Source organism: Eublepharis macularius, chromosome 12 (genome assembly GCF_028583425.1).
Source record: "Eublepharis macularius isolate TG4126 chromosome 12, MPM_Emac_v1.0, whole genome shotgun sequence".
Classification (NCBI taxonomy): Eukaryota; Metazoa; Chordata; class Lepidosauria; order Squamata; family Eublepharidae; genus Eublepharis; species Eublepharis macularius.
This window is the reverse complement of record NC_072801.1, coordinates 25,659,778-25,684,897: the sequence shown is the minus strand read 5'-3', so window position 1 is coordinate 25,684,897 and position 25,120 is coordinate 25,659,778. Positions and strand designations below refer to the sequence as shown.

The window sequence follows — 25,120 nt, the reverse complement described above, 5'->3', positions numbered from 1 at the left end:
CACACTCCCAAGGAGAGGGGCTGAAGAGGAGGCTAGCCCAGCAGCAGATGTGGAAGCAGGCCAGCCCATGGCAGGATCTCCAAACCCTCCCATAGGGGAAGGGAGCATCAGAAAATGGGTGTGGGCATTGTGGTCTCATGAGGGACCTGTGCCATAGGGAGCACCAGTCACGAAAAGGGCAAGCAGAGCATGTGGAGCATTTGGAGGCTGAGGAGGATACTGGCGGAGGCAGCCTTCTGTACACAGGCTTGGAGGCCGTCTGAGACTGCAGTGATAGTCACTCCCAGGGCTCATTTTGAGGGGGAACGCGCAGGAATGCAGTTCTGGCAGTTCCCCAAAGAGGTCACATGACAGGTGGCTCTGCCCACCTGACTCTCAGCCGTTTGGGGCCCGTTTCGGCCTGGACTGGGGCTGAAACGGCCCAGATTGGACCTCTGACAGGTGGTGGATCACTCTCCCACTCTGCACTCTGACCATTTTGGGCCCCTTTTCAGCCATTTTCAGCCCCTTTTTGCCATTTTGGGCCCAATTTCGGCCCTGAATGGGCAGGATTGGGTCCAAAACAGCCAGGATAGGTGATGTCAGGGGGTGTGGCATTTGCAAATCAGTTATGCTGATGACACACTTCCGGTGATGGCAAGGGGTGTGGCATATGCTAATGAGTTATGCTAATGAGTTCCTCCAGCTCTTTTTCTACAAAATGACCCCTGGTCACTCCTATGTACATATGAAGCTGCCTTACACTGGATCAGACCATTGGTCCATCAAGGTCAATACTGTCTACTCAGACTGGCAGCAGCTCTCCAGAGTCACAGGCAGAGGTCTTTCAGATCACTTACTAGCATATCCACTTAACTAGAGATGCTGGGACCTTCTGTTTGCAAGACAGACGATCTCCCAATGAACCACAGCCCATCCTTGAATGAAGCTTCATTCAATTGAGTTGGCTGATCAAGTTCAGCATTGTCTACTCTGCAGCTCTCAAAGTCACAAGGACAGGTTTTTCACATCAGCTACTGTTTGGTGCCTTTTAACTGGGGATGCTAGGGACTGAACCTGGCACCTTCTGCATGCCAAGCAGATGCTCTGCCACTGAGCCAGGAAGCAGACAGTCAGATTAGCAGGTATGCACAGATAAGCGGTGTAGAAAGCCCAGTGTCACACTTGAGCAACAAGTTGCTTAGGCCCTTCATATTGCCCACCGCAGACTTGAGTTTGCAGCTACAACAATGCCCTCTGGCCATCATCAGAGGTGGCACTTAAGTGCTGAAAGAACAGGCCTAAAGCTCCATAGGTGCACAGGGAGGAAGACCGCTGGGTTCCCCCCATTGCCAGAATCCTCAGTTACACTTGACACTAAGTTTCAAACATAATTCCCTGACTGTTTTAACACAGACCTGCTGCTTGAGTAATGCAAGCTTACCTGCTCCAGGTGCACAGAACTAGATGAACAGTTCTTTGATTCAGGGCCACAACCTCTTTTTAGGGAAACTTTGACTTAAGTACTCAAAGTGCCAAAAAAGGGCCATGATGACTACTATTTTTCTAATAGGTAATCTAAATGACCCCTCTCTCCCTGAAGCATGAAACATCTAAAGGGTCTCCAAGCTGGCTACTTAGAAGCTCCTGTGGGCGTCTTTTAATTGGCTCTTCAGATTGCCAACGATGGTTGTAGCTGCTATCATAGCATGTAACACAAGGAGTAAAGGATTTCACTTGAAATTAAAAAAAAATTGCGCCTACTAATGTTTACAATTTATCCTACCACACTTTGTGTGATGTAGTGTGATAAGAGAGTCAGACTGGGATCTGAGCGGCCCAGGTTCAAATCCCTACTCTGCCATGGAGGCTCACTGGGTGACTTTTGGCCAGTTACATACTCTCAGTCTAGCCTACCACACAGGGTTGTTGTGAGAATAAAATAAAGGAAAGGAGAATGCTTTGGGTCCCCCACTGGGAAGAAAGACAGGGTATAAATGAAGTAAAAATAAATTTAGAAAAATAATACAGCAGAAGAGAAAGGTCAGGGTCCAAACAGCAGTGGATCTGGTTCTGTGTATCAGAAGGAACTTTGGGTTTCCATTTCGTGAATGGCAGCCCTCTGTGCCAACATGTTTTTGAAGCTGAGAAAAGTTTCAAAAACAGTTTGAGATGAGGCATGGGGGTCTGTAGTTCAAAGAACTCCTACTGCGCATAGCAAACCCTGCTGCAGACCTCCTATAGCTTTCTGAAATCCACGCCAAGGTTTGTAAATGCCATTCCAAATACAAATTTTTGTCGACCGTTCAAGACAGTTGCATTGTTTACAGATGGTATTACACTGGAGGTTCATTTAAATGCTAGCATACAACTCTCCCCACACAAATTTCTCAAGATTTTATTGTAGAACAATTGACTCCTTTTTCCCTAGCCTTTAGGATCTGATAAATTTAAAGAGCTTATTATTCACCACTGGATCCTCAAAACAGATGCCAGCACAAACTCTAGCTCAACAAGGCCAGGGCCAAAGAGGCCTATCCTGACTGCAGATTTTAACACACATCTTTAAAAATTAAAACACATGCAAACATTAAATACAACAGCATCACCACTGCACCTGGGATCTGATATACTTTAGTGGGGAAGAGGGCAGAGGTGACGGATCCCAGTTCAACTCTCACCTAAGTTATGATAAATATTATTCTCTCGGTCTAAGACCCAGCTACGTACCACCACCTTCAGGGTTGCTGTAAGGATTACTGAGGCAGTGGCTTGGATACAAACAATTGTGTCTGCAGCAAAGAATCATGCAAGAGTGTGCAGGGAGACTGATTTCCACCAATTTACCCTTCCACTGCAGCCCCTGAACCACATTCAGTAATATTCTCAAGGGTACTAATCATAATAACTGTGCTTATATACCACTCTTCTAGACAGATGCCTCACTCAGAGCAGTGAACAAAGTCAGTGTCATTATTATCCTTACAGAACAGCTGGGGCTGAGAGGAGTGGCTTACCTGCTGAGCTTGTGACAGTGGTGGGATTTGAGCTAGCAGAGTGCTAGCCGGCAGCCCAATCACTTAACCAACCCCATGCTACATGCAAATGCTTCCTATGCTTGCAGTGAAGTGCAAACCAGAAAGATGGGAGGCATCTTTGCACACGTACTCAGCATGCATGCTGGGAGGCAGAGTTATATATTTCCTAGAAATGGTTGCCACCTTTCTCTTTTCTTGTTGGATTCTAATTGTGGCACAACTGTCAAATATAATTAACGAGTGAAATTTCCCAGTATAAAGATTCAGTGCTAGGAAATTTTTCCCACTTGCATAGAGACACAAAAAGCCTGATAGGAAAAAAAAATAGTGACGAATATGAACAGGAGAATTCTTTCCTGCCCGACTTGAGAAAAATTCTGTGCAGTGCAAAAGCTTCTTAACCCTGCCAAACATTTTGGATCCAATTTCTGTGTCAGGTTGCTGTTACGATGTTGTACACACAACAACAACAAAAAACCCCTTCCTGCTCCTCTTCCCAAGTTTTCAGCATGTAGCACTACAGGCAGGGGTGTGTGCCTTCAAACCTCTGAGTCATCCCTACAATTTGAGTAAAAGGAAAAGAATTATACCTGAACTTCTGTCCTCTAGGCACAGTGATTTTATTGAATTTGTCCATTGATCCTCAGGAGTGGCTTTTTAGGGGGACCGAGGAGATGGCATGGGAAGGGCTAATCAGCAAAGATCCTTTCTGTGAACTATGAGGTTGTTTAAATCCATGCCTTTATGGCATGAAAAGCTTTGCACACTCACAAATGTTTTGCAAGTATCCTTACTACAGCCATCTGATGGCACAAACTTTTAGAAATTAGCTGCTTTCATTCAACGCTTTTCTCAGCACACCACCTCTGTATTATTCCCCACAATTAACTCCAATCATGATCCCCCCCACCAACCTACTTATAAAGTTGAATTCATATTGGATGCTGAAAGGAAAAGGAGCTAATCCCCTTTACATCAAAATCATTATTCAATGCCAAGTGTTGGCAAGTGCTTGCAAGTGGAATGGACAAATCCCCTTGTTTCTCTCCAGTGCCCAGTATGTGCATGCCATCCTTGTTCTCTAAGCCTCAGTTCCCCCAGGTGGTGGTAAAGTACTCCCACATTTCTGTTTTTAGCCATGGTTGTCACAACAGTGGTGCCAAATTACTCAAAAGCTCCCCTTCCCCAAACATACTTCAGAAGTCTCAATACTTACTCCAACCTGAAGAAAGCCTCATTCAATCAATGCCTCAACAACATGGCATGGCCTAGAAAGGAAGAACTCCTGAAAATAACAGGAAGAGATGCTACTACAGAAACAAGCGATAAATAATAGCTAAAACATACATTTCCTACCCTTCCCTCTATGGAGTTCATGGAACCCCATAGACATTTCTCATTTCTTTCTTGCAGAGCATGTAACTAGTAGTGAGTGACTGGCCCAAAGCTATCCAATACATTCTGATGGCTGAACTGGCATTTGAAACTTGGTCTCCCCAAACCATGACCAACTTTATCCATTACGACGCTCTTCACATAAGTTGTCAGAGTTCAGATGACTGTAAACATATTTTATGCTTTTATCATTGAACGTTATTCAGCCAGACGGCACATTTTAGAACAACGTATTTTAAACTCATTGTAACAAACATGCCCAATTCTGTGGCATATTTACTGCAAGCAAAACACGCCCAAGACTGAAGCCTTGAAGTAAAAAATTAGAAGTGTATTATTGTATCTTCTCTGACATTGTCAAAATTCTACTAAAGAGACATAAGCTATGGAAGAAAGCCTTATGGAGGGACATTATTCCATTAAGAGATGAGGCTCTATGGAAGCTTCTGATAAGGAAAAGTCCCAAGGCACTGTCTTGTCCATGAGTGTGTGTGTGTGTGTGTGTGCGTGCGCACGCGCGCATATGAACACATTCTGCCTGAGCAGATCGGCTTTGCATTCTATTGAACGACTGGAAGAAACCCTAGTTTTAAATCTGGGGATTAATGAAAAACTTGAAATGCTTTTGTTACAAAGGAAACAGAAGCTGAAATGGCAAATGGATACATATACATAGAAATTGCAAATATGCAAAAACATCTTTTAATGCTACTGCAAAGCTTGGGTAGCAGAAGCTAGCTCTTAAAATGTGTTAATAATTACAAAACCAAGGATCCATACAGTTTTTGACACAATGAAGGTATTTTAAAAGCGGAGGATTTATCCTGTTGCAACACAAGGCATACATCTAAAACCTAAAAGAGCTCCAAACTTTTGAATTATGTGGGCATCAGATATGAAAATTACCTTTTTCAATAACAAACACATCATGCTTTTTAGGTAGCCAACAGGATTGCGTGCACCATGTTTATTGCAGTCATTTCCTGCAGTGCAAACATCAAGCGTGTTTTTTTAAACGTCGTCTATCATTTGCTTAAAAGGAAAAAGATGCCTTTTCATAGTAACAAAATCATGACAGCTGCACATGATAAAGTCATTACAATTAAGTATCCATAAGCTTCACCTTAAGAAACCCCAATCTTAAGGAATTTATAACACTGCTATAAAACACACAAACATCCATGGCAGATGAGGATATAATCAGACAAGGAGGGTTTTTTAAAAAAACAACAACTCTATTTTGCCACTTTCTGCTAGTTCCACGATGAGATTTAGGGCTGTGTGGTATATAAAAACTTGCATTATTCATGCATGGGATTTAATCGCTACAGAAGGGTAGCTTTCACAGCTATTTGGGAATTTCTGTTGTTAACAGAGGAACACTATTTGCTACTTACACCCACTAAGCGGGATAGTGGAATACAGTCGCAGTGGCATGATGAAGTTATGCTAGGCACAAAAGCAGATAGAATAGAGGCGGAAAAGAGTTTGTGTCGCCTGTAATAATACCCCTTCCCTCCACCATCCTCACATTCCCAGCCCTTCCTTCTGAGAATCCTTAGCCAGGTTTTGAATTTAGGCAACTGGGGGACTGCAAATGTCCCATCAAAAGACTGTCTTTGTTTGCCTGTAACGAAGCATGGAAGTTAATGCTAGAATAAATGTTTTATGTTTCTCTGAGGTTTTGTTTTATGTGATATTATCAAGGCTGTCAGCAAGACCAGAATCATAGAATCTTCCTTTCCATCAGGGGACACATCTCCAGCACTTTCAGTCAAAGTGCATGTTATTTTTCACCTAAGGATTTTCTGAGGGTATTTTTCTACTGTCTAGATTTCACTGCTAAATACTCTTTCTTTTCAGCTTGCAGAATCACAAAGGAGCCGATATTCTTCCCCCAGAATGATTCTGCACAACATGACATGGATTAAGTACCCAAGCCATTCCTCCACCAGCTTCGAGGACATCATCTCTTCTCAAAACATAATATCCAGATTTATGCATGGCTACTTCGCTATTTTCATGCCCCCTGGATTACTAGCTGGGATCATTATCTTGGTCATGTTCATCAAGACCCACAGGCAGCACTCCTCGGAGAAGCCCGATGTCCTGATTTTGGCTCACACTATCAGCAATATCTTAATGATCTTCTTCTCATTCACAGTCATGGCAAGGCCAAACTATCTCCAAGTCACCTACTTAGAGTGCGGAACTCTGTCGTTTTTTTTCAACTTGGTTTACTTTGGCTCTCAGTACCTTCTCGTGTTAATGATGCTTAGTTTTTACCTCAACAGATACCCACCCCAGAATGCTTTAATCATCAGGGCACATCAGAATCCCTTGGTATGCATTGGGTTTGTACTAATGTGGGCCTTTTGTACGGCATTGATCGTCGTGGCACTGCTGGGCATTGAGAATTACCATGAAAGAACACCCTGCCAGTTAGATCCTTTATTTGCATGGCCAGAATATGAGATTATTAAATTTACCTTTGGCTTCGGTGTTCCATCTTTGTTCCAGTTTCTCTGCTTTATTCTATTGCTCATTAAAGGGACTCAGCCAGAAACCCACTCCCCAAGACAGAACGTTTGCTCTCATCAACCTGTTTTGGTTATTGCCATCACAATGTTCACATGCCGCCTATTTTACAACATCATACTTCTCTCTAGGACCATCCTGAAGATACAGAGAATCATAGGGACACCCAAAAATGAGCTCATAATGAATATAGCAGAGATAATATTATTTGCCGAGAGCTGCATTAGTTTAGTCATTATACTTTGCCTTCATAAACCATACAGGAGAGACTTCTTGAATTTTATACGGACCGGCACCAAAGTTTGCAGAAGACAACGTGCTAGCAACAGATCTCTTGAAATGCCAGAGGCTCAGTCTGGAGTCTTACATGTATCTTCTGAAAATGGCTCTCATTGACTTTCGGACAAACTGGAAGGGGAAAAAAAAGGCTGCCGAGTTTTTTTTTATTCTTACAACCAGGCTAGTGAAGAAACAATCTCCAGCACAGATGGAATTGTACAACTACAAGAATGGCAAGGTTTGCCAGAGCTGCCGTTACACACTTGTTCCAGGGCAGCTGTGTCTTTGTGCACTGACTGATGTGAGGACAGTGAACAACAATCTAGAAAAACAAACTGGTTGAGAGCGTTTCTGAAAAGAGACTTTGCCTGCATTTTATTTCCATGTAATTAATTCTCTTGCATTTAAGGAGGTTTACAGTAAACCTGGCTCCTTTGGGGATCAATAAGAGGGAAAGGGACACCACATGGGGGAGAGAAGGGAGCTCTTGAAATAGAAACATACTGACCTAAAAAATAACACAAACTGGCAAGCAATGCTGTTAAATTGACAAAGCGGGCTATGTTGTCCTACAACGTAGCCCTTAAAGCTTTAAAAATTCTGACCAACGCAGGTTTGCACAGATCTACACAGTCAGTTACAGACAGGCTCCTATTCACCACACACTCCAGGGCCAACAAAGCAAGCAGCTACAAAGTTATTTTTCCCGAAGAAGCCTTGCTTTCAAATTCCATCCTCTTAGGACAGGGGTCTTCAATGTAGTGCCTATCAGCACCATGACGCCTGTCAACACCTTTCCTAGCACCCACAAAGTGTTTTTCTGAAGTGGGTGTGACCAGATGAGCTTTTGCCCAGCAGGGCTTCTAGTTGGCTACTGGAAATCTGATTGGCTGTGCAGATTTTTAAAAAGTTGCTTCAGCAACAGCTACCACCTTAGCACAGCACTGCATTACTGTATGTTCATTTTAAAAGCATCCCATTATATAAGGGCTTCTGCCTGAAATGCTAGAAGTGTTACTGTTAGAGTTATGTATAACCTCACTCCTTGACATTTAGTGGTTGGCTCCACCTCCTGCAGCAGCCATTTTAGAGTTAATTCCACCTCCTGAGACAGCCATTTTATGGTTCGCTCCACCTCCTGTAGCAGTCATTTTGTAGTTGCGCCCACCACCCTATATCAGAATTACAAAAGTACACACAGCTTGAAAAGTATGGGACTCCTTAGGTTAGGAAATTGGAGATGTTTTCAAAGGCCAGTTTATGGAACCAGAAACGCTGTGTGTGACTAAAAAGAATGCACAGCCCCTTGGATTAGGATTTTTCCGCCTTACCAAAAGAACTAAATACAGTAGAAACTGAAACCAGACATTGCTACTGGGTGGAAGGGTACATTACCATGTTCAGACAGCTTGTCTACAATGAGAAATACATTCTGCAGTGTAGTCAGGAAAGGAAAATGCCTGGTTTTCAGTGAGGCAGGGCAAGTATTTTACACTTAATCCAACTATCATACTGGGCATAAATTAATGGGTGAGATGTATGCCTTAAACAATATATCAGGAGGCTTACATGCATTTGGGCAAACTCCTGGGAAAAAACCTAACCAGTATAAGAGCTACCTGGTAGAAAATGAGGTTTTGAAGGCAGCAAAACATATCATGTATTCTTGTGACTTCAATTTTTGTTTAAATCATTGTCAAGAGAAAACAAAAATTACACCAGTCATGACAAAGCAAGAAACCCCAAACCCATAAAGATGGAGCACTTTTATTAAACAAAGTAATAAACTGGATTGCAAAGGATTAGAAAACTGAGGTGAATGGCAGATGAAGAAAGAATGTTCTAAAAGGACAACATATTGCACTTTCTCCCTACTCGCATACTCATCTGCTGGTCCAAAGGTTTTATTAAAAGGTAAGATATAAATTAAGGAAGGTTAAGTCTAGAACAGAGGTCCCCAATGTGGTGCCCAGGGATGCCATGGTATGTGCCAACACCTTTCTTAGTGCTCACCAAGTATTTTTAGGTGGGGCCAGGTGTGGCTCTTGCCTAGCAGGGCTTCTGATCAGCTATCAGATTAAAATAATGCTGCTTCAGTGGCAGTTACCACCACAGCATCTGCTTTATTCTCTTTCACTCCTCTTGCTCAGTATATTTTTAAATTACCCTTCTTCTCCCCTGCACTTGAGTTTCCTTTGTGTCTGGCTCCACCGCCTGCAGCAGCTGTTTTAAGGTTGTGCCTACCACCCTGTGAAAGAATTCCAAAGGTTCCCAAAAAGCTCAAAAAGGTTGAAAACCCTGGTCTAGACTCTACAAGTTCACTCAATACGAACTAAATGCCCAGTCCTTTGCTTGCTAAGACTAATAGTTCCACCCTAAGATTGACTTCAGTGGACTTAGAAGGGTGTAATTCAGCTCAGGATGGCACTGCAAGACATTGACCTCCTCTGTGTTACAAACAATGGCTCTTTTCCACATCTTCGGTTGGGTCTGATCTAACCATTTTTTCTACTGATCAAAAAGGTAGAGAGAGCTCCAGTTGGACCACTGAAAAGGCTATTCTGAGGAGCATAGGGCCAGCACAGACAAAAGCCACGTGGAACCAGGGCTGCAGTAAGAAAGGAAATTGAGCAAGATTCAGTGAAAAGGTTAGCTTGATCTAACCCCAGTTTCCTCTCCTCCATCACATCCCACAACAACCCTGGGAGGTAGGTTAGGCTGGAGAGGGGCGTGACTGGCCCAAGGTCACCGAGACTGCTTCCCTGGCAGAGTGGGGTTTTAAACCTCCGTCCCCCAGATTCTAGTCCCACACTCTAACCACTACAGCACACTGACTCACTGCCTTCCCCTGGAAAAAATCTGGCAGTTGCAAAAGTTGTGTGGTAGCAAGTTGCTCAGGTGACTTGTGTAGTGGTCACTGCTGGGCCTAGCCAAATCAACACAAGTTGTGTGGACAATGCCCTCTGGGCCCAGGGGAATTGTGGGGCATCAAGTCATAGTCACCACCCGCACCTGGGTGAATTGCACAACTTGCATAGAAGTTGCCCAGTGATGGCTGCTGGGCCTGCCTCCAACGAGTCCTCCCTCCGAATAGGAGGGAGAGGAGCAGTCATGGACTGGGAGGCCACAACGGACCTGGAAACAGCCCTCTCCCACCTTTCACTGACAGAAACCAAGGTCTGAAGTCTGCCAATATTGCTGTGGTTGCTTAGAAACTTCCACAATGGCCACTGAGATCTCCTTGCTTAAAAATAGAGGCACTGCTCCTATTATTTGGGGGGTTTAAATCCCCAATGATTCGTGATTTTTTAAAATTTCAGCTTTTTCTGAAAATCTGGAGCTTTTCTCAGGCTTGTAGAAAGACCTGTCTTGTCTGTTCATGGCTCCAATCTCTGGATTTAGGCTATGTTGAGAAATAGATATATTGATACTTAATGTACCTAAGGACACCTACATACATACAGCAGAGGAAAAGCCCTGTTGTCACAATGGTATTTGCCACTGCAACAATAGTGCCCAGAGCCAGGGGTGGATCTAGGGTTGCCAGCTCCCAGGGCAACCCTAGTCTGACCCCTTGCACGCGTGCTGTGCGTGCGCGTGCTCCCGGCGCTGCGTGATGTCACTTCTGTGTCGTCATCACGCAGGGCGGAGCATGCCGCCCGCGCAGTGTGCTGGTGGAGGCAGTGTGCGGGGCTGGGAAGTTGCCCGCGCCATTCGCCTCCCCGCAGGACAGGGGGTGGCCGACCGTGCCCTGTCCTGCAGGGCAGGTGAATGGCACAGGCGGCCTCGCAGCCCCCCGCACTGCCTTTTGCCTGCCCTGCAGGACAGGGGGCGCACGGCAAGCTGGCTGCCCCCTGTGCTGCGGGGCAGGCAAAAGTCAGTGTGGGGGGCTGGGAGGCTGCCCATGCTGCTGCCCGCGCGCTCCCAGCAGCTGGCAGCTGCTCCCAGCGCCCCCTCTCTGGCGGCGCCGGGGGCAGACTACCCCCCTGCCCCCCCTCAATCCGGCCCTGCCCAGAGCTGACCTTGCTCTTGCTAATGGTGTTGGATTTTGTGGTGGCATGAATATAAGACTCACCAAGAGCTTGAAGGCCTCAGTGGGGCAGATCTTGCCCCATCCTACCACTCCACTGAGCAAAGTGTGAAGCCTTCCAGCTTAAGGACCCTTCCTCCCAACCTAAGTGCCTCTTATAAAGGAAGTGCTGTGGTCCAGTATTATTCTACCAGAAAATCAGCCATTGTTAAATGGACTTGTGGATGGGTATGAGAGTGCGAGTGGAGGGAGTAGCTTATATGTGATGAGGACTTTGGGAATGTAAGTGTGTCAAGGAGGTATAGACGGAGTTACCCTTCGTTGGGTGGAAAGCCAAGGGTAGTGTTTTTCACTAATATGGGAAGAATTAAAAGGGGTGCCCTCACAGCCAGCCTTGCAGAAGGGGCTAAGTCAGCTCCTGGCCCCTAGATATGCCATCCACCAGAAATCAAGCCCACCCCTTCCTCTGTTTTATGCCAGCCTATGTTCTGTTTCTCACTCATGCAAAAGTACAATACAAGGGTCCCCAACGTGGTGCCCATCAATAGTTTCTAGAAAGTTGGTGGGGCCTTTGTGCGGCAGAGCTTCTGATTGGCCACTGAAGATTTGATTGGCGGTGCAGATTAAAAGGCATCCTGTTAAACAAGGCTTCTGCCTGACATGTTTAAGAGTTACTATTAGAGTTACGTATATCCTCATTCCTTGCCATTTTGTGGCTGGCTCCACCTCCTGTGGCAGCCATTTTGTGGTAGGCTCTGCCTCCTGCAGCAGATTATATTTCATATTTGTGTTCGCCTTGTGTCAGAATTCCAAAAGTCCTTGCAGATTGAGGACCCCAGGTGTAATGGAATGTTGAGAGAGCAAGACGGAATTATAGGAAATGATTTTTACGTATACACAGATTGCTTATGATAATATGACAGGGAGGAACTTTTTTATTCCAATTATCTAAACCAAAATCAAATTCCATTGTTTTTCTTCCACATATAAAGTTAATAAAGTTTCTAAAAATATTTCCGTCATCTCCATGATGTTCCAATTATTACTAAATTCATTTTCATAGTACGTGCAAGCCAGGATGTTAGAAGCTTTCTAAGCATTTGAATGTTTGTTTTGGTCATGGAGAAAAAGCTGTCCACTTCTGTTCAGAAGCCATGGTCTTTTATGGGGGGAGGTGGAGAGGGGGAGCAATTTATAGAAATGTTATTACAGTATGCCACAAGCTAAATCAGAAAGAATGCCACCCACATCTGAACAAAGCTGAGCAAAAATTACTGGGATGACTATATTTAGAGCGTGCATCAGCTGCGTTACCAGGAGCCTGTGAAGATTGGATGTGTTTTTTGCAACCCTTGTTTCTTAGCTGTTGCAGTACATAAAATATCTTGGAAAATATAGGTTAAATTTCACTGGCTTGAAGAGAGGTAATGACTGTGGCTTGCGGCAGAACCCAGGGTGCTAGTTTATTTCTGCCCCACCCCTTAGCTGCAGAACGCATTGAGGGCCAGGCTTGAATGATTCCACTCACTCCATTTCATCCTCGTGTGCCATCATTATGAGAGATTAAAAACTAGGCTGGTGTCATTCTGTTGAACTGATTTAAAAACTGCCGCCAATTCACTGGGAAGCAGATTTTCTTTAAATTATCAGAAGCATAAAACCCACAAATGTCAGCTGCTATCTTAGAACAGGCATTCCCCCTCCCCTTCCCTCTCTGACAAGAAGGGAATGCCTCTGCTAAGGCTGCAGTATCTACACAAATAAAACCCAAACAAAATTGGTAATTTATGCCAATTCCCCCTCCCCACTGCAGACCCATCTCATGTCATTCCTTGGGTCCCCCTCAGGAGTGTGATGCTGAGATGCTCTCCGTGATCCAGGTGCATACCTGGAAAATGCTCAGGAAATACAAGCACCAAAGCCTGGGATGTGAAGATGTAAACAGCACTCTTCGAAAATGCAAAGAAACATATGGCCAAGTGAAATTGAGATAGCTGTTACCTAGCCACAAATGGAGCTCTGATAAATGGCAGCTGTTGACCTATTTCCATGCTGTCTTACTACACAGAGTACTACACACAAGCCAGCGGATTCTCAGCAACGGTGAAGATCTCGAGGTATGCTGGGGTGCTGCCAATGCCAACAGTGGCATGATTACTATAGTCCATCTCAATTGCTTGAGCTATAAACTACAGAAATGCAATAAAATAATTCATATGAGCTAACATAAATGCAGAACAATATAATACCAGTAGATAACTGATCAGCTTTGTAACAAGAAAAGTACAAACAGAAGGAACATTAGATGAGGCCAGAGCTGTTGGGGTATATCGGTCAGAGTGTCTGACTCAGATGTGGAACAACCCCAACTCTGCCACTGAAGTCTCCTGGGTGACCTTGGGCCTGTCTCTTAGCCTAATCTACCTCACAGGATGGCTGTTGTGAGAACAAGTTAAAGAAGGGGGAGAATAATGTGATCAGCTACTTTAGATCCGCACAAGGCAGAAAAGTGGAATATAATTTGTTTAAAAAATATAAAATATTTTATAAAATATGTCCCGTTAAATTTCTTATGCTTTGTTTCAGCATTGTCTTCAGCTCTGCATCAGCTTCTGTTTGTATTCAAATTTTTGTAACCCATAACCTATTGCAGCATTTTTTGAATGTTTGGGCATATTTACCTATGCTGTGTAATCCACCTTGACTCTCAATCAGAAAGGCAGACTATAAATAACATACATACATACAGGGCTCATTTCAAGGGGGAACGTGCCGGAACGCAGTTCCGGCAGTTCCCCAAAGAGGTCACATGTCAGGTGGCCCTGCCCACCTCTCGGCCATTTTGGGCCCGTTTCAGCCTGGATTGGGGCCAAAACGGCCTGGATCGGGCCTCTGACAGGTGGTAGATCACTCTCCCACTCAGCAGCGGCCCAATCCTGACCATTTTGGGCCCCTTTTCGGCCATGTTCAGCCCCTTTTTACCATTTTGGGCCCAATTTCGGCCCTGAATGGCCAGGATTGGGTCCAAAACAGCCAGGATAAGTGATGTCGGGGGTGTGGCATATACAAATCAGTTATGCTAATGACACACTTCTAGTGATGTCAAGGGCATGGCATATGCTAATAAGTTGTACTAATGAATTATGCTAATGAGTTCCTCCAGCTCTTTTTCTACAAAATGACCCCTGCATACATACATACAATTTTATTTTATAAAATTGAAAAATGTAGTAAATCAGTATGAAATAATTGACTCACTAAAGGAAGCCATGGCATTCAGTCTACAAGATCTGAGCAAGGATGTTAATGACAGAATGTTTTGGAGACCATTCATTCTTAGTCGAAAGCAACTTGATAGCGACTTAACACACACAATAAATCAGTAGGTGTTAATCGCACGTTCAGTTTCTGACCAAAAACAGTTTCTGTAGAAGTCATTTGGTTATTTTCTTTAAACAAAATTTCTTTTTTCTTTTTTAAACATGTAATTTACTTTTCTTTTGCATACACAAAAAGGTCTCTTTTTTGTTTAATCGTGTAATAGTTTAGCTGCAAAGTTGCATAATTTAGAATAAAAGCTACCAGTGTTCAGAAACAAAAACCAAAAACATCCTAAAAGGAATTATCTGGAAGTTCCAGAGCAGCAACTTTCAAACTGGAGCCCTGAAGTTCCTTGAATGCTTGTTAGGAGTTCTTCGATACAAAAGCCAATGGAAGAAGTAGCAGGCCTTGCTAAAAAGCCTCCCTACGCTACTAACTTTTCCCAAGCAACTTTCAGTTCCAGGAAAGTTTACAAGGGTCTTGGCAAGCTAAACTTGCACTCTGGGTGAACTGACAGCACACTCTAGCACATGCTTAGAAACTTTCTGCCATGCACAGCATGGTTCCCTAGCAGACAAGTCACTATAGAAAGGTTTTTCTGAAAATAAGAAACTCAACCACTATAGTTCTAGAGCAGTGGCCCCCAATATGGTGCCCATGGGTACAATGGTGCCTGGTACCCATTTGCTTCTTATCCAAAGTATCTCTTCCCTTAAACCCAAGAGGCAATCCTGACCTTTCTCTACGTTACTGGTGTGCGAGGTGCTTCAGAAGGGTCCATGAGGCATTCCCTCTGCATCTGCGGGGAGCAGGAGTTTGGAAACAAGCGCCTCCAGTCTGGAATCTCCTAACATTTTGTGACTGCCCCCCCCACACACACAGCCGCCATTTAGTTGTGACATCCAGAATCTTTTTCTCAACATTCCCCAAATACCCTACAGTTCAACAAGGTTGGGGACCCCCTGTTCTAGAGGGACAGAAAAATGCAGTTAGAATTAACTACGTTTGCCACAAATAGTCTCAATACCATAAACTGCTCAGCACATTTATAAAGGTTATATACTATGGCCATGTGAACAATAGTATAATTGGGAAAGATGCAGAGGATCTTTAGCTTGATGGAGACCTCTCCAGCCAGAGCATATGTTTAAAAAAAAAAAACCCTAAAAAATTCTGTGTGCAGGCAGCCCAAGCTCTGAGCCAAGGAAAGCTGGATTTTGTGAGCTAATATAAACTAAATGTGATTAGAGTGTAGGACTAGGATCTGGGAGAGACCCAGGTTCGAATCCCCACTCTGATGTGGAAGCTCGCTGAGTGACCTTGAGCCAGTTGCTCTCTCTCTGCTTAACTTACCTCACGGTGATTATTGTGGGGATAAGACACGAGGGGGGAGAATGATATTGTAAGTCACTTTAGGTTCCCACTGGGCAAAAAAGCGGGGCGTAAGTATCAGCATAAATAAATAAACCCCAATCACCACCGCCATATGCAGAATTAATTGCTTCAGTTTCTGGTTCCCTTTCTACAGGATCTATTTGAGAATCATATGCTGAACCATCATTTATGAGATAATCATTTGTCCTTAAAATGCTGCCTGCCTGTGCAAATGAGCAAGGAAGCTTTGTGCAAAAGAGACAGACAGGACTTAATTCCAAAAGGGCACATACTTGAGGAATGCAGGTAACTTGCTTGCTCTTTCACCCGCAGATTAAAACTTTTTCAGCTGACCACACAAATTGCAACCTCGCTACTTCCCTCCAGAAAGCAGGATTCGACTGAGAGTCATCCAAGACTTCAGTTCCCACAGCCAGCACAGAAATTCCGGCAGCCACCAGGTGGTGTCTGTGGAGCTGTCAAACCACTTTCTTCCACGGCAGATGAAGTTCAAGCCTCCACCTGCTGCATCAGGGCTTGGAAATACTGCTGATACCTGCTAGCTGCCCCCCCCCCCCCGGGGCCAGGATATTGAGCTTAACTGCAGTTCAATTCATCAAGCCAGGGGACCCTTTTGGTGCTTGCTGAAAGGTACACACAATTCAGAGGAAAACAGGACTCGCCAAAAAGGGTAGGGCAAATTATTCATTCAAAATCTTTTTGTTAAGCAACAATTTTGACTTGTAGCTACAATATTCTTGTACAAACAAGCTAGCAATCTCTGTGGACGTTTCTGCTTTTAGCAGAAGATGTGGAATGTGGCTTGCTCTAATGACATCTGAGTTTGCTTCTTTTTGCATTTGAAATAGAATTTCAAAAGCAAAAAAGGGGGGATGGGGGGGATGAAAGACGCAGATTTTCCAAGATGATTGAAAGGTTCTGAAAACTGAAAACTAGCCAGCAGAAACAGGGTTAACTTTAGCCTTTAAAAGCTGACCGCAGATCTAAATTGTGGAAACCCTGAGAATTTATAATGTGGTCCTTAAAGGTAGGACTTGCAGCGTGCTCCAATTTTGCTGCTATGAACAATGCTGTATTTTCAAGAATGTTTTGACTTCAGTGACTGTCATCTCAGCAGAACTATTTTGGATGGCTTTTGCGAGCAGCAAGGATGTACTTGAAAATAAATCAGCCTACCGGTGGCTTGAAGGAAACCAGCCAGGGACCTGCTAATGTCTGTGGATCTACAGGATTTAAGGTAAAATAAATTCCAAAAATATATGAAGAGGGGAAAAAACAACGCAACTGATGACTATTGCTGAAATGGACTGGTTTCTCAGACCCTAATCCATAATTAGGATACCATGAGCACAGTACTATTTGAAGTATCCATTTTCCCCCTTAAAACATTTTTGAGTCCTAATTTTCAGGAGCTTATAAAAGTTATTTGTGGCACTGTTCAGGAATAAGAATGAATTTAAAAGCCAAGTTAAAAATATAGCTGAGTTAATCTGAAATCCTGGATTGGCAGAAATCAAACTTCTACAAGATAAGTTATATTTTGGAAGAATGCCTCCATCTAAAAATGTGTTGCTGCAAGCTTCATAATACATGTAGGCAGGAAGATAGACCTTATTTTGGTTAAATGAAAATAAAATTTCTTTCTAAAAGTAAGCATGACAAACCCCCATGAAACTACTTTATGCATATGTCTCTCAGTAAAATCCAAGTGTAAGAACTTGGATCAGACTAAAGGTCTTCTTTATTTCAACTTTCTAGCCAGATAAATGCCCTTGGGAAACAGTTAGGTCAGAGGGACAGAGTCATCTTTGTCCCCAGCAGCTGGTCCTCAGAGGTAGACTGCTTCTGGCCACGGAGGCTCCATTACAAACTATTATATGTATCCCCTAGCTATAAGACTGGCTCAAGGTAGCTTGTAGTAATTATCCCTAATTGCTTGTGATAGATTTATTCTTTGTTAATCTGTCTAACCCTTTGTTTTAAAAAAAGTTATACATGCTAGAAGGCAACTGTACAACCTTGTGGTAGCAAATTTCTTATGTAAAGTAACACAAACTTGAATCGTACACACACTTTCCTGGGAATAAACTCCACTGAATAAAACCGGACTTACTACTGAGTAGACCATATTAGGCTTGCTCCTGCAGCGTATGACAAACACACTTATTGTTTGATTCAAACTTACTGCAAATCAGTGGAACTCACAGCCGTGAGTTCTAACGTTTTGATAAAGAATTTTAATTGATGCTTTCGCCTCTGTTTAGTTTTATAAAATGCACACTATGCTGTTTCACCAGCCCTTACTTGTCTTCTATACTAAAATTAGCTGAGTTTTAGCCCAAGGAAATGTTTCTAATACCGTATTTTAGTGGCCTTTTCAGCACCTTTTCCAAATGGGGCCACCAGAACTATACCCAATAATTCAACCTCAATTTACCTGACAGAGACGTGAAGACTTGCAGGTCTGCGTTGTGAACTACTAGCAATAGCCAGATGAAATTTAGATGGAAAGTTAGGTCAGAGATCTTCTAGACCAAGCAAAGGTTACCCACACCTTTCCTAGATATTTTTTCTTAAGCATCTGAGCTGCTCACAGCTTACTGCACAACACTTTCACATGATCCAATTCAAAGTTTTAATCATCTGTATTATTTTTTTCTGTTTTATTTCTTATAGCTTTGTTGAAATGGCAAATCATTTCACAAAACAGATTTGACAAGAAATGTCCTCCAAAGACTCTAGTTTTCCTTTTTTAAAAAACCAAAAGATTTCTTTTATGCAGTTTATTTGTGGACAATCCCTGAAAAGCCATTTAAGAGAATCAGATTAATATGTTTCACTTTGAAAGAAAACTCTAAAAGGGCCTCTGTGAGGAAAAAAAATTAAGTAAAAAGCAAGCAGATCCCTTATTTTTCCTCTGGCTTACAGAAGCATTCTAGAAGTTTTGCAGCCAAAGCCTATGATGCTTTTATTTTCTATTAGATTCTATAATTATCTATGAAAACAAAGAATATGATACTGCAGAAAGCTGAGCTCTCATTTCTTCCACTGCTGGCTTTCTTCCTCACTTTTATCTTTTTCTCATAGCAGCAATGCCAAGAGGATGTTTTGTACTTGGTTGCTGAATAGATCTCAGAGAATCACTCAAGTTTACAAAGTAAACTAAGGGGGGAAAGCATTAACACCTTTAAACATTCACTTTCACATGCTCATGCATCACCTTCCTAACTACACAAAGGTAAAATTGTGGGTTTGCCATGGATGCATGCCAAGCCCATTCACAAATGCTGGCCCTGTTTCAATCTTCCAGACGTGACATTAATAGCTTTCCTATTTTCCAATTGCAGATTCAACAACCTTCACCCAACTGAAGTTAAATGGAGCTACCGTACAGTGTCTTTCAACCTGCCAGGAAGTCTGTGCACGAAGAAAACCCATCTATATTGGTACCTTTACTATAAGAAAGCTTCTGGTTACAGAACACATGAATTCCATCTTATTCACCGTGTTGAGGACTAGCATACATATCCCAAAACATCCTCCAAAGTCAAAAAGCTTTGTCTTTAATTGGTTCCACTTTGGGGGATTACAAATATGACTTCTCCAGACCTTTTTGGATCCAACAATTTAAGCACTTTGGCACTGAAGTCCAAGGCAATTTATTTAGCAGAGAACCATACCATGGAAATTTACGTGGGAGCCACAGCACCAATGCTTTGCAACAGCACCTATTCTTATTTGTGCAATGAAAGCAAACCTCTAAGCCTGCCAGATAAATCAGAACACCAGCAGTACATCATAGGTCTTTTCTTGTCTTGTCTTTATACAATATTCCTTTTTCCTATTGGTTTTGTGGGGAACATTCTCATTTTAGTGGTGAACATCAGCTTTCGTGAAAAGATGACTATTCCAGACTTATACTTCATCAACCTGGCAGTGGCTGATCTCATTTTGGTTGCCGACTCCCTCATCGAGGTTTTTAACCTGGATGAAAAGTATTATGACATCACAATCATCTGTACTTTCATGTCTTTGTTCCTTCAGATCAACATGTATAGCAGCATTTTCTTCCTAACATGGATGAGCTTTGACCGATACATAGCAGTGGCGAAAGTAATGAGGTCCAACATATTCCGCACTATGGAGCACGCCAGGCTAAGCTGCGGACTCATCTGGCTAGCGTCCATCTCTGCAGCGCTAGTGCCCTTCACAGCAGTGCATCTGCAACACACAGGAGAGATTTACTTTTGCTTTGCAGATGTCAAAGAAATCCAGTGGCTAGAAATCACCTTGGGGTTCATCATCCCTTTTGCCATCATAGGCCTTTGCTACTCATTAATCGTCCGAGTCCTTGTCAGGGCTCACAAGCACAGGAGTTTGCGGATACGACGGCAGAAAGCTTTGCGGATGATCGTTGTGGTCGTCCTTGTCTTCTTCATCTGCTGGCTTCCCGAAAATGTCTTCATCAGTGTGCAGCTTCTCCAGAAGACAGAACCGGTTCCATCACGGAGCCAGTCTTTCAGGCACAGTCACCCCTTAATGGGACATATCGTAAACCTTGCTGCGTTTTCCAACAGCTGCCTGAATCCCCTTATCTACAGTTTCCTAGGTGAAACTTTCAGAGACAAGCTGAGGTTGTATATTGAGCAGAAGGCCAAAGTATCAGCTCTACATCGTTTTTGTCAAGCGACCCTGAAATCGGTCATTCCCGATAGCACAGAGCAATCAGAAGTTTAATTTAGGGGACCGTACTGAAGATACCATAATGGGAACAGGATCACAATACCGGTTACTCACAGGAAAATATATATCCTATGCACCAAGATTTGTACTCTTGTTTTTATGACAACATGTACAAGGTACCCATTATTCATGTAATTAGGGAAAGGGTTAATAAAGGCTCGTGGAATGTGGCTTGGGTGTATCTGCCAACAAAAAAGTGAACAGAAAACTGTACATGGAAAATTAAACAATTGGGGAGGGAGGCGTGGGTCAGTGGTAGAACATCTGCTAGGCATGCAGAAGGTCCCAGGATCAATCCTTGGAATCACCAGTTAGAGGACCTGACAGTAGGTGATATGAAAGACCTCAGCCTGAGAACCTGGAGAGCTCCCCAGTCTGCTGCCAGTCTAAGAAGACAATACTGACTTTGATGGATTAACGGGCTGATACAGGATCAGGCAGCTTTATATGTTCATGGGAAAACTCTAATATGATAGATGCTCAGGCACCCTGAACAAAATAATAAAGCTGAACTAAGAATGAAAAAATTCAATAAATATACTGAAATAGGGAAACCAGAGAAGTCATTGATTTTCTATCCAAGTATATCAGCATGCAAACTTTGTTAAGAACTACAGTGTTTCTCGCACGCTACTATATATAGATGCATTCACGTTACATACATTGAATTAAGAACAACAGAAAATCAATCTAGAATTACAGTGGAGACCTTTCTCTTTTTTTAATACTATAAATGGGAAAACATGGGATTCTTTTTCATTTTTTCCATATCCCAGTTTTGAAGAATCTAGCTAATTTCTACCAGTGTTTCTTCCAGAACCTCAAGACACATGGTACCCCACTCACAGGATTCTCTTACCACATTCACAATTATGGGTCCAACTTGCCTCCTCCCCCAGCAAGCACAGAATGCTATTCACCTTTAATTTCCCTTCCTGCTGAGTCATTTCCACTTCCCAACCTTTCTTTTTGAGCAATTCTAACAGAGTTAAAACCTTCTAAGTACACTGAAGCCAATGGGCTTAGAAGGACACAAATCTGTTTAGGATTGCACTGCACTCTGTGTAAATCTGCAAACAGGCCCTCCTATAATTTTGTTTAGTGTGCCGCATTTGAAAATGTTTTTGAGAAACTATACTAAAACGTAACTCCTAAACTGGGACTTATGGTGGGACCTCCTTGTCCCTGCAATTCAAACTCTTCTTTCAGTGATCTACATCCTGGGACCGGGAGATCTAACATTCCAGTAATTGTAGTTTCTCTCCATTGAAGCATCACAAATATGATGGGGGGCGGGGGGAGAAGACAAGGTACATGTACAGAAACATCTCTCAATTTTACCCTAAGTTGGAATTCTGGAGGATAAACTAGGAGTCCAGGATCAGATCTGTCTCCTTGTTGGGATACCGATGTTTACTAGGAAATCATTCTTTTAGATCTCTCTTATAAGGCAGTGGCATTACATCTCAAGAAGGACTATGGTGTTGTTATAATCTCAACATTTCCTTCCACGAGGGAGAACATAGCTTGCTTCTCATTGGATTTGACCAGCTTCCCCTTGACCACTCTGCCGAAAAATTTTAGCTTGAAAAAAAGCAGAACTTGGCTGACCCTTGCATTAAAATCATGCTGTCTCCCTTTGGGCTTAGACCCCTGGACTTCAGCCTCTTCATAGTTGTCACCAATGGGCTGTAAGGTCCTGAGAGTCTCACAGAGCAGCTTGGGGAGGGGCTTGGGAGGAAAAAAAACATGACTCTGTCCAGGTTCAACATGGTCAAGCGCCTTTGCAAACAGCAGCAAAACACATCAGGGATGCTTGGAAGTAAACTAATGAATCCTCCAGTAGACCACGGGCAAAGCAAAAAGCTGATTTTCATTCACACTCCAGAGAGTAAAAAGCTGATTAGTTGCATTACAATTGTCTCCTCTTCCTGGGTGCAGGTTGCAGATCCTCAAGGATCAGACTCTTTGGAGTCTTGTCCACTGCTCTGGTAGAAGAATGGTCTGTCTACTTGAGGCTGCGATCCTTTACTCTGCCACCGTAAGCACAGTTACCTCCTTCTGAGCCCTGCTGGCTTAGAAGGCTGTAACTTTGCTTAAGATGGCATTGTTTGTACTCTGATTAGGACAAAAGTCTATAGAAAGAAAGGTTCGCTACAGAATTCCAAGAATGTGTTCAATTTTTACAATTTATATTTATAAAGCTTTCTGATTCAGATCAGACTTCAAACTAAGGCCATGTTTAACACTAAAGGCCTGGTGAGAATTTTTTGTGTGTGGTTTCCGAACCATCTGGTGCCAAACTTAGAGGCTTTTTCTTATGCTAACTGTTGCAAGCAGGGACCAATTCTCAGCTACAGACAGACAGACAGACAGACGAAATTTATAGGCTGCCTTTTTGCCCTCACAAGGGCCAGCAAGACGGCTAACAAATTAAAATAGACACAGTAAAATCACTTTTTAAACCATTAAAACCAACCAAGGAAACTATCATTAATTTTTTTTTTTAAAAGAGCTAAAATACATAAAGAACAAAACAACCATTAAAAACATAGGACAGGAAGGAGGGATCATTGACCGAACGCCAAACGAAACAAAAAAGTCTTCACCTGTGGGCGAAAGATGGCAGCAGGGAGGAACAGACTAAATCTCTCTGAGGAGAAAGTTCCAGAGTTTTGGTGCCACTACTGAGAAGGCTCTCTCCCAGGCTGCCATCCTCAGAAGGTGGGGGCACATAAAGCGGTTAGTGGTTGGGTAACTCCACCTGAGGGCTCTTTCACCTCAATGCCACCTTGTTCCTTCGCGTGTGTGAACCAGTCCACAGCCTTAACACTATCAAATCATCCTGTCAGTCTTTTTTTCCAGTGCAAAGCAGTTTAATAAGCTCTGATGTGCCAAAGAATACTGCATATTCTTCTTGTTGTGATGACTGCATTTTGTGGAAAAAATCAGCAGTATCTGTGCAGTGCTGGTGGTGTGAGGGAGAGGATGCCTTTAGCTAGCTTTGCCCCAGTCCCCTCCCAAGATCACAAGGAGCAAATGTTGAAACAACAGAGTGCTCTCTTCTTCTCCCCCCTACCCCCCCTCCGCACCACAGCTGTCTGCTGAGCAAGGCTGTTTGTGGAACAGTTGGGAGTGGTCAGAACACAGTTTGCTGCTCACACGGTGAGCCAGTCCCTAGAGGATCACAGGGATACAATTGTTTTCATGATGAAAACCACGATAAGTTCCAACAATATTAAAACTTACCTAACTTTTTGTTTGCTGATAAGCGGGGAGGGAACTGCTGCAGTTGGCCTGAAAATATTACAGGGAACTAAAGAAAAAGGGGCCAAGGGGGTCTCTGTCTGCGGCTGAAGAAGAACAGCCCAAAAGACATCTGGAGATGTGGAACACAATTCAAAATCAGCCACTGGGCAGTTAAACAACAAAACCAGCCAGCCCAGACATGTGATTCCACTTCAAAGTAATGCTTGCAAAAGGAGGGTGCGTGTGGACTGTCCGTCAAGAGAGTTACTCCTAAGGACAGTCAAACCAGTATGCACAGCTTTTAACTTGAGAGCAAAGCCAACCCAGCACAACTTCCCCCCTCCGCAATAAAAACAAGCGAGTCACCAGGTAGGCTGTAGTCACATCCTCCTAAACCTGTTGACTTCAACGGACTCTGAAGGGTGCAATTCTGCTTAGGAAGGCGCTTGCAACATTCTATATAGCAGCCGGATCAATGGAACCTGCATGAATGCATGACGGACATTACCAGGAGAGAGAACCCCCATACCCCAGAGAGTAACACGAATACAGCAGTTTTGCAAACAAAACCAACGAGTTTTGCAAGACATCCCCTACACGGTTTTACTTTTAGCATTCGTACCAGCCTGTAACTACTACAGCAAGCGAGGGCTGTGAGCAGGCACTTCTCAGAGCAATGCTGGTAATATAACGCCTCAATTTGTTTTCAGTGCAGCACAGACAACTACTGAAACCAACATCTCTTTGTTTTCATTGGGTATATAAAACAGGCATAAGACGTGTCCCAGGGCTTCAGTTACCACTTAGGACTTCCGACGCATTTTAAGAAATGACAGCCAGAGTGGAGCAGTGCTTAGACTGCTGGACTAGGATCTGAGAGACCCAGGTTCAAACCCCCACTCTGCAACAGAAGTTTGCTGTGAGGTCTTGGGGCAGTCACACACACTCTCTGCCTGACCTACCTCACAGGGTTGCTGTGAGGACAAAATGGAGGAGATGGAAATAAATGTAAGCTTGTTTGGGTCCTTATTGGGGAGACAGGCAAGTTATAAAGGAAGCACAAAGTAAATAAATATATTAAGACAAGATACTGCAGTTTAGGACCATATGAACATGTCAGGCTGTTGGGCCATGTAGTCCAGAACTGTCCATT

At 43.3% G+C, this 25,120-nt stretch overlaps 2 protein-coding genes across 3 annotated transcripts in view; one reads left to right on the top strand and one right to left on the bottom strand.

Moving 5' to 3' along the window:
- C12H7orf50 (chromosome 12 C7orf50 homolog) overlaps positions 1-25,120 on the bottom strand; it is a 158,704-nt gene that overhangs the window by 119,198 nt on the left and 14,386 nt on the right. The gene's annotated exons all lie outside the window — the stretch shown is intronic.
- On the top strand, positions 19,570-20,921 carry GPER1 (G protein-coupled estrogen receptor 1). Its single transcript, XM_054992580.1, has one exon. The coding sequence runs from the start codon at positions 19,570-19,572 to the stop codon at positions 20,710-20,712; it is 1,143 nt and encodes a 380-aa protein (XP_054848555.1). The 3' UTR covers positions 20,713-20,921.

What these genes read in the sequence shown, in the direction of transcription:
- GPER1 (XM_054992580.1), top strand. Translation starts at nt 19,570, where the DNA reads ATGACTTCTCCAGACCTTTTTGGATCCAACAATTTAAGCACTTTGGCA.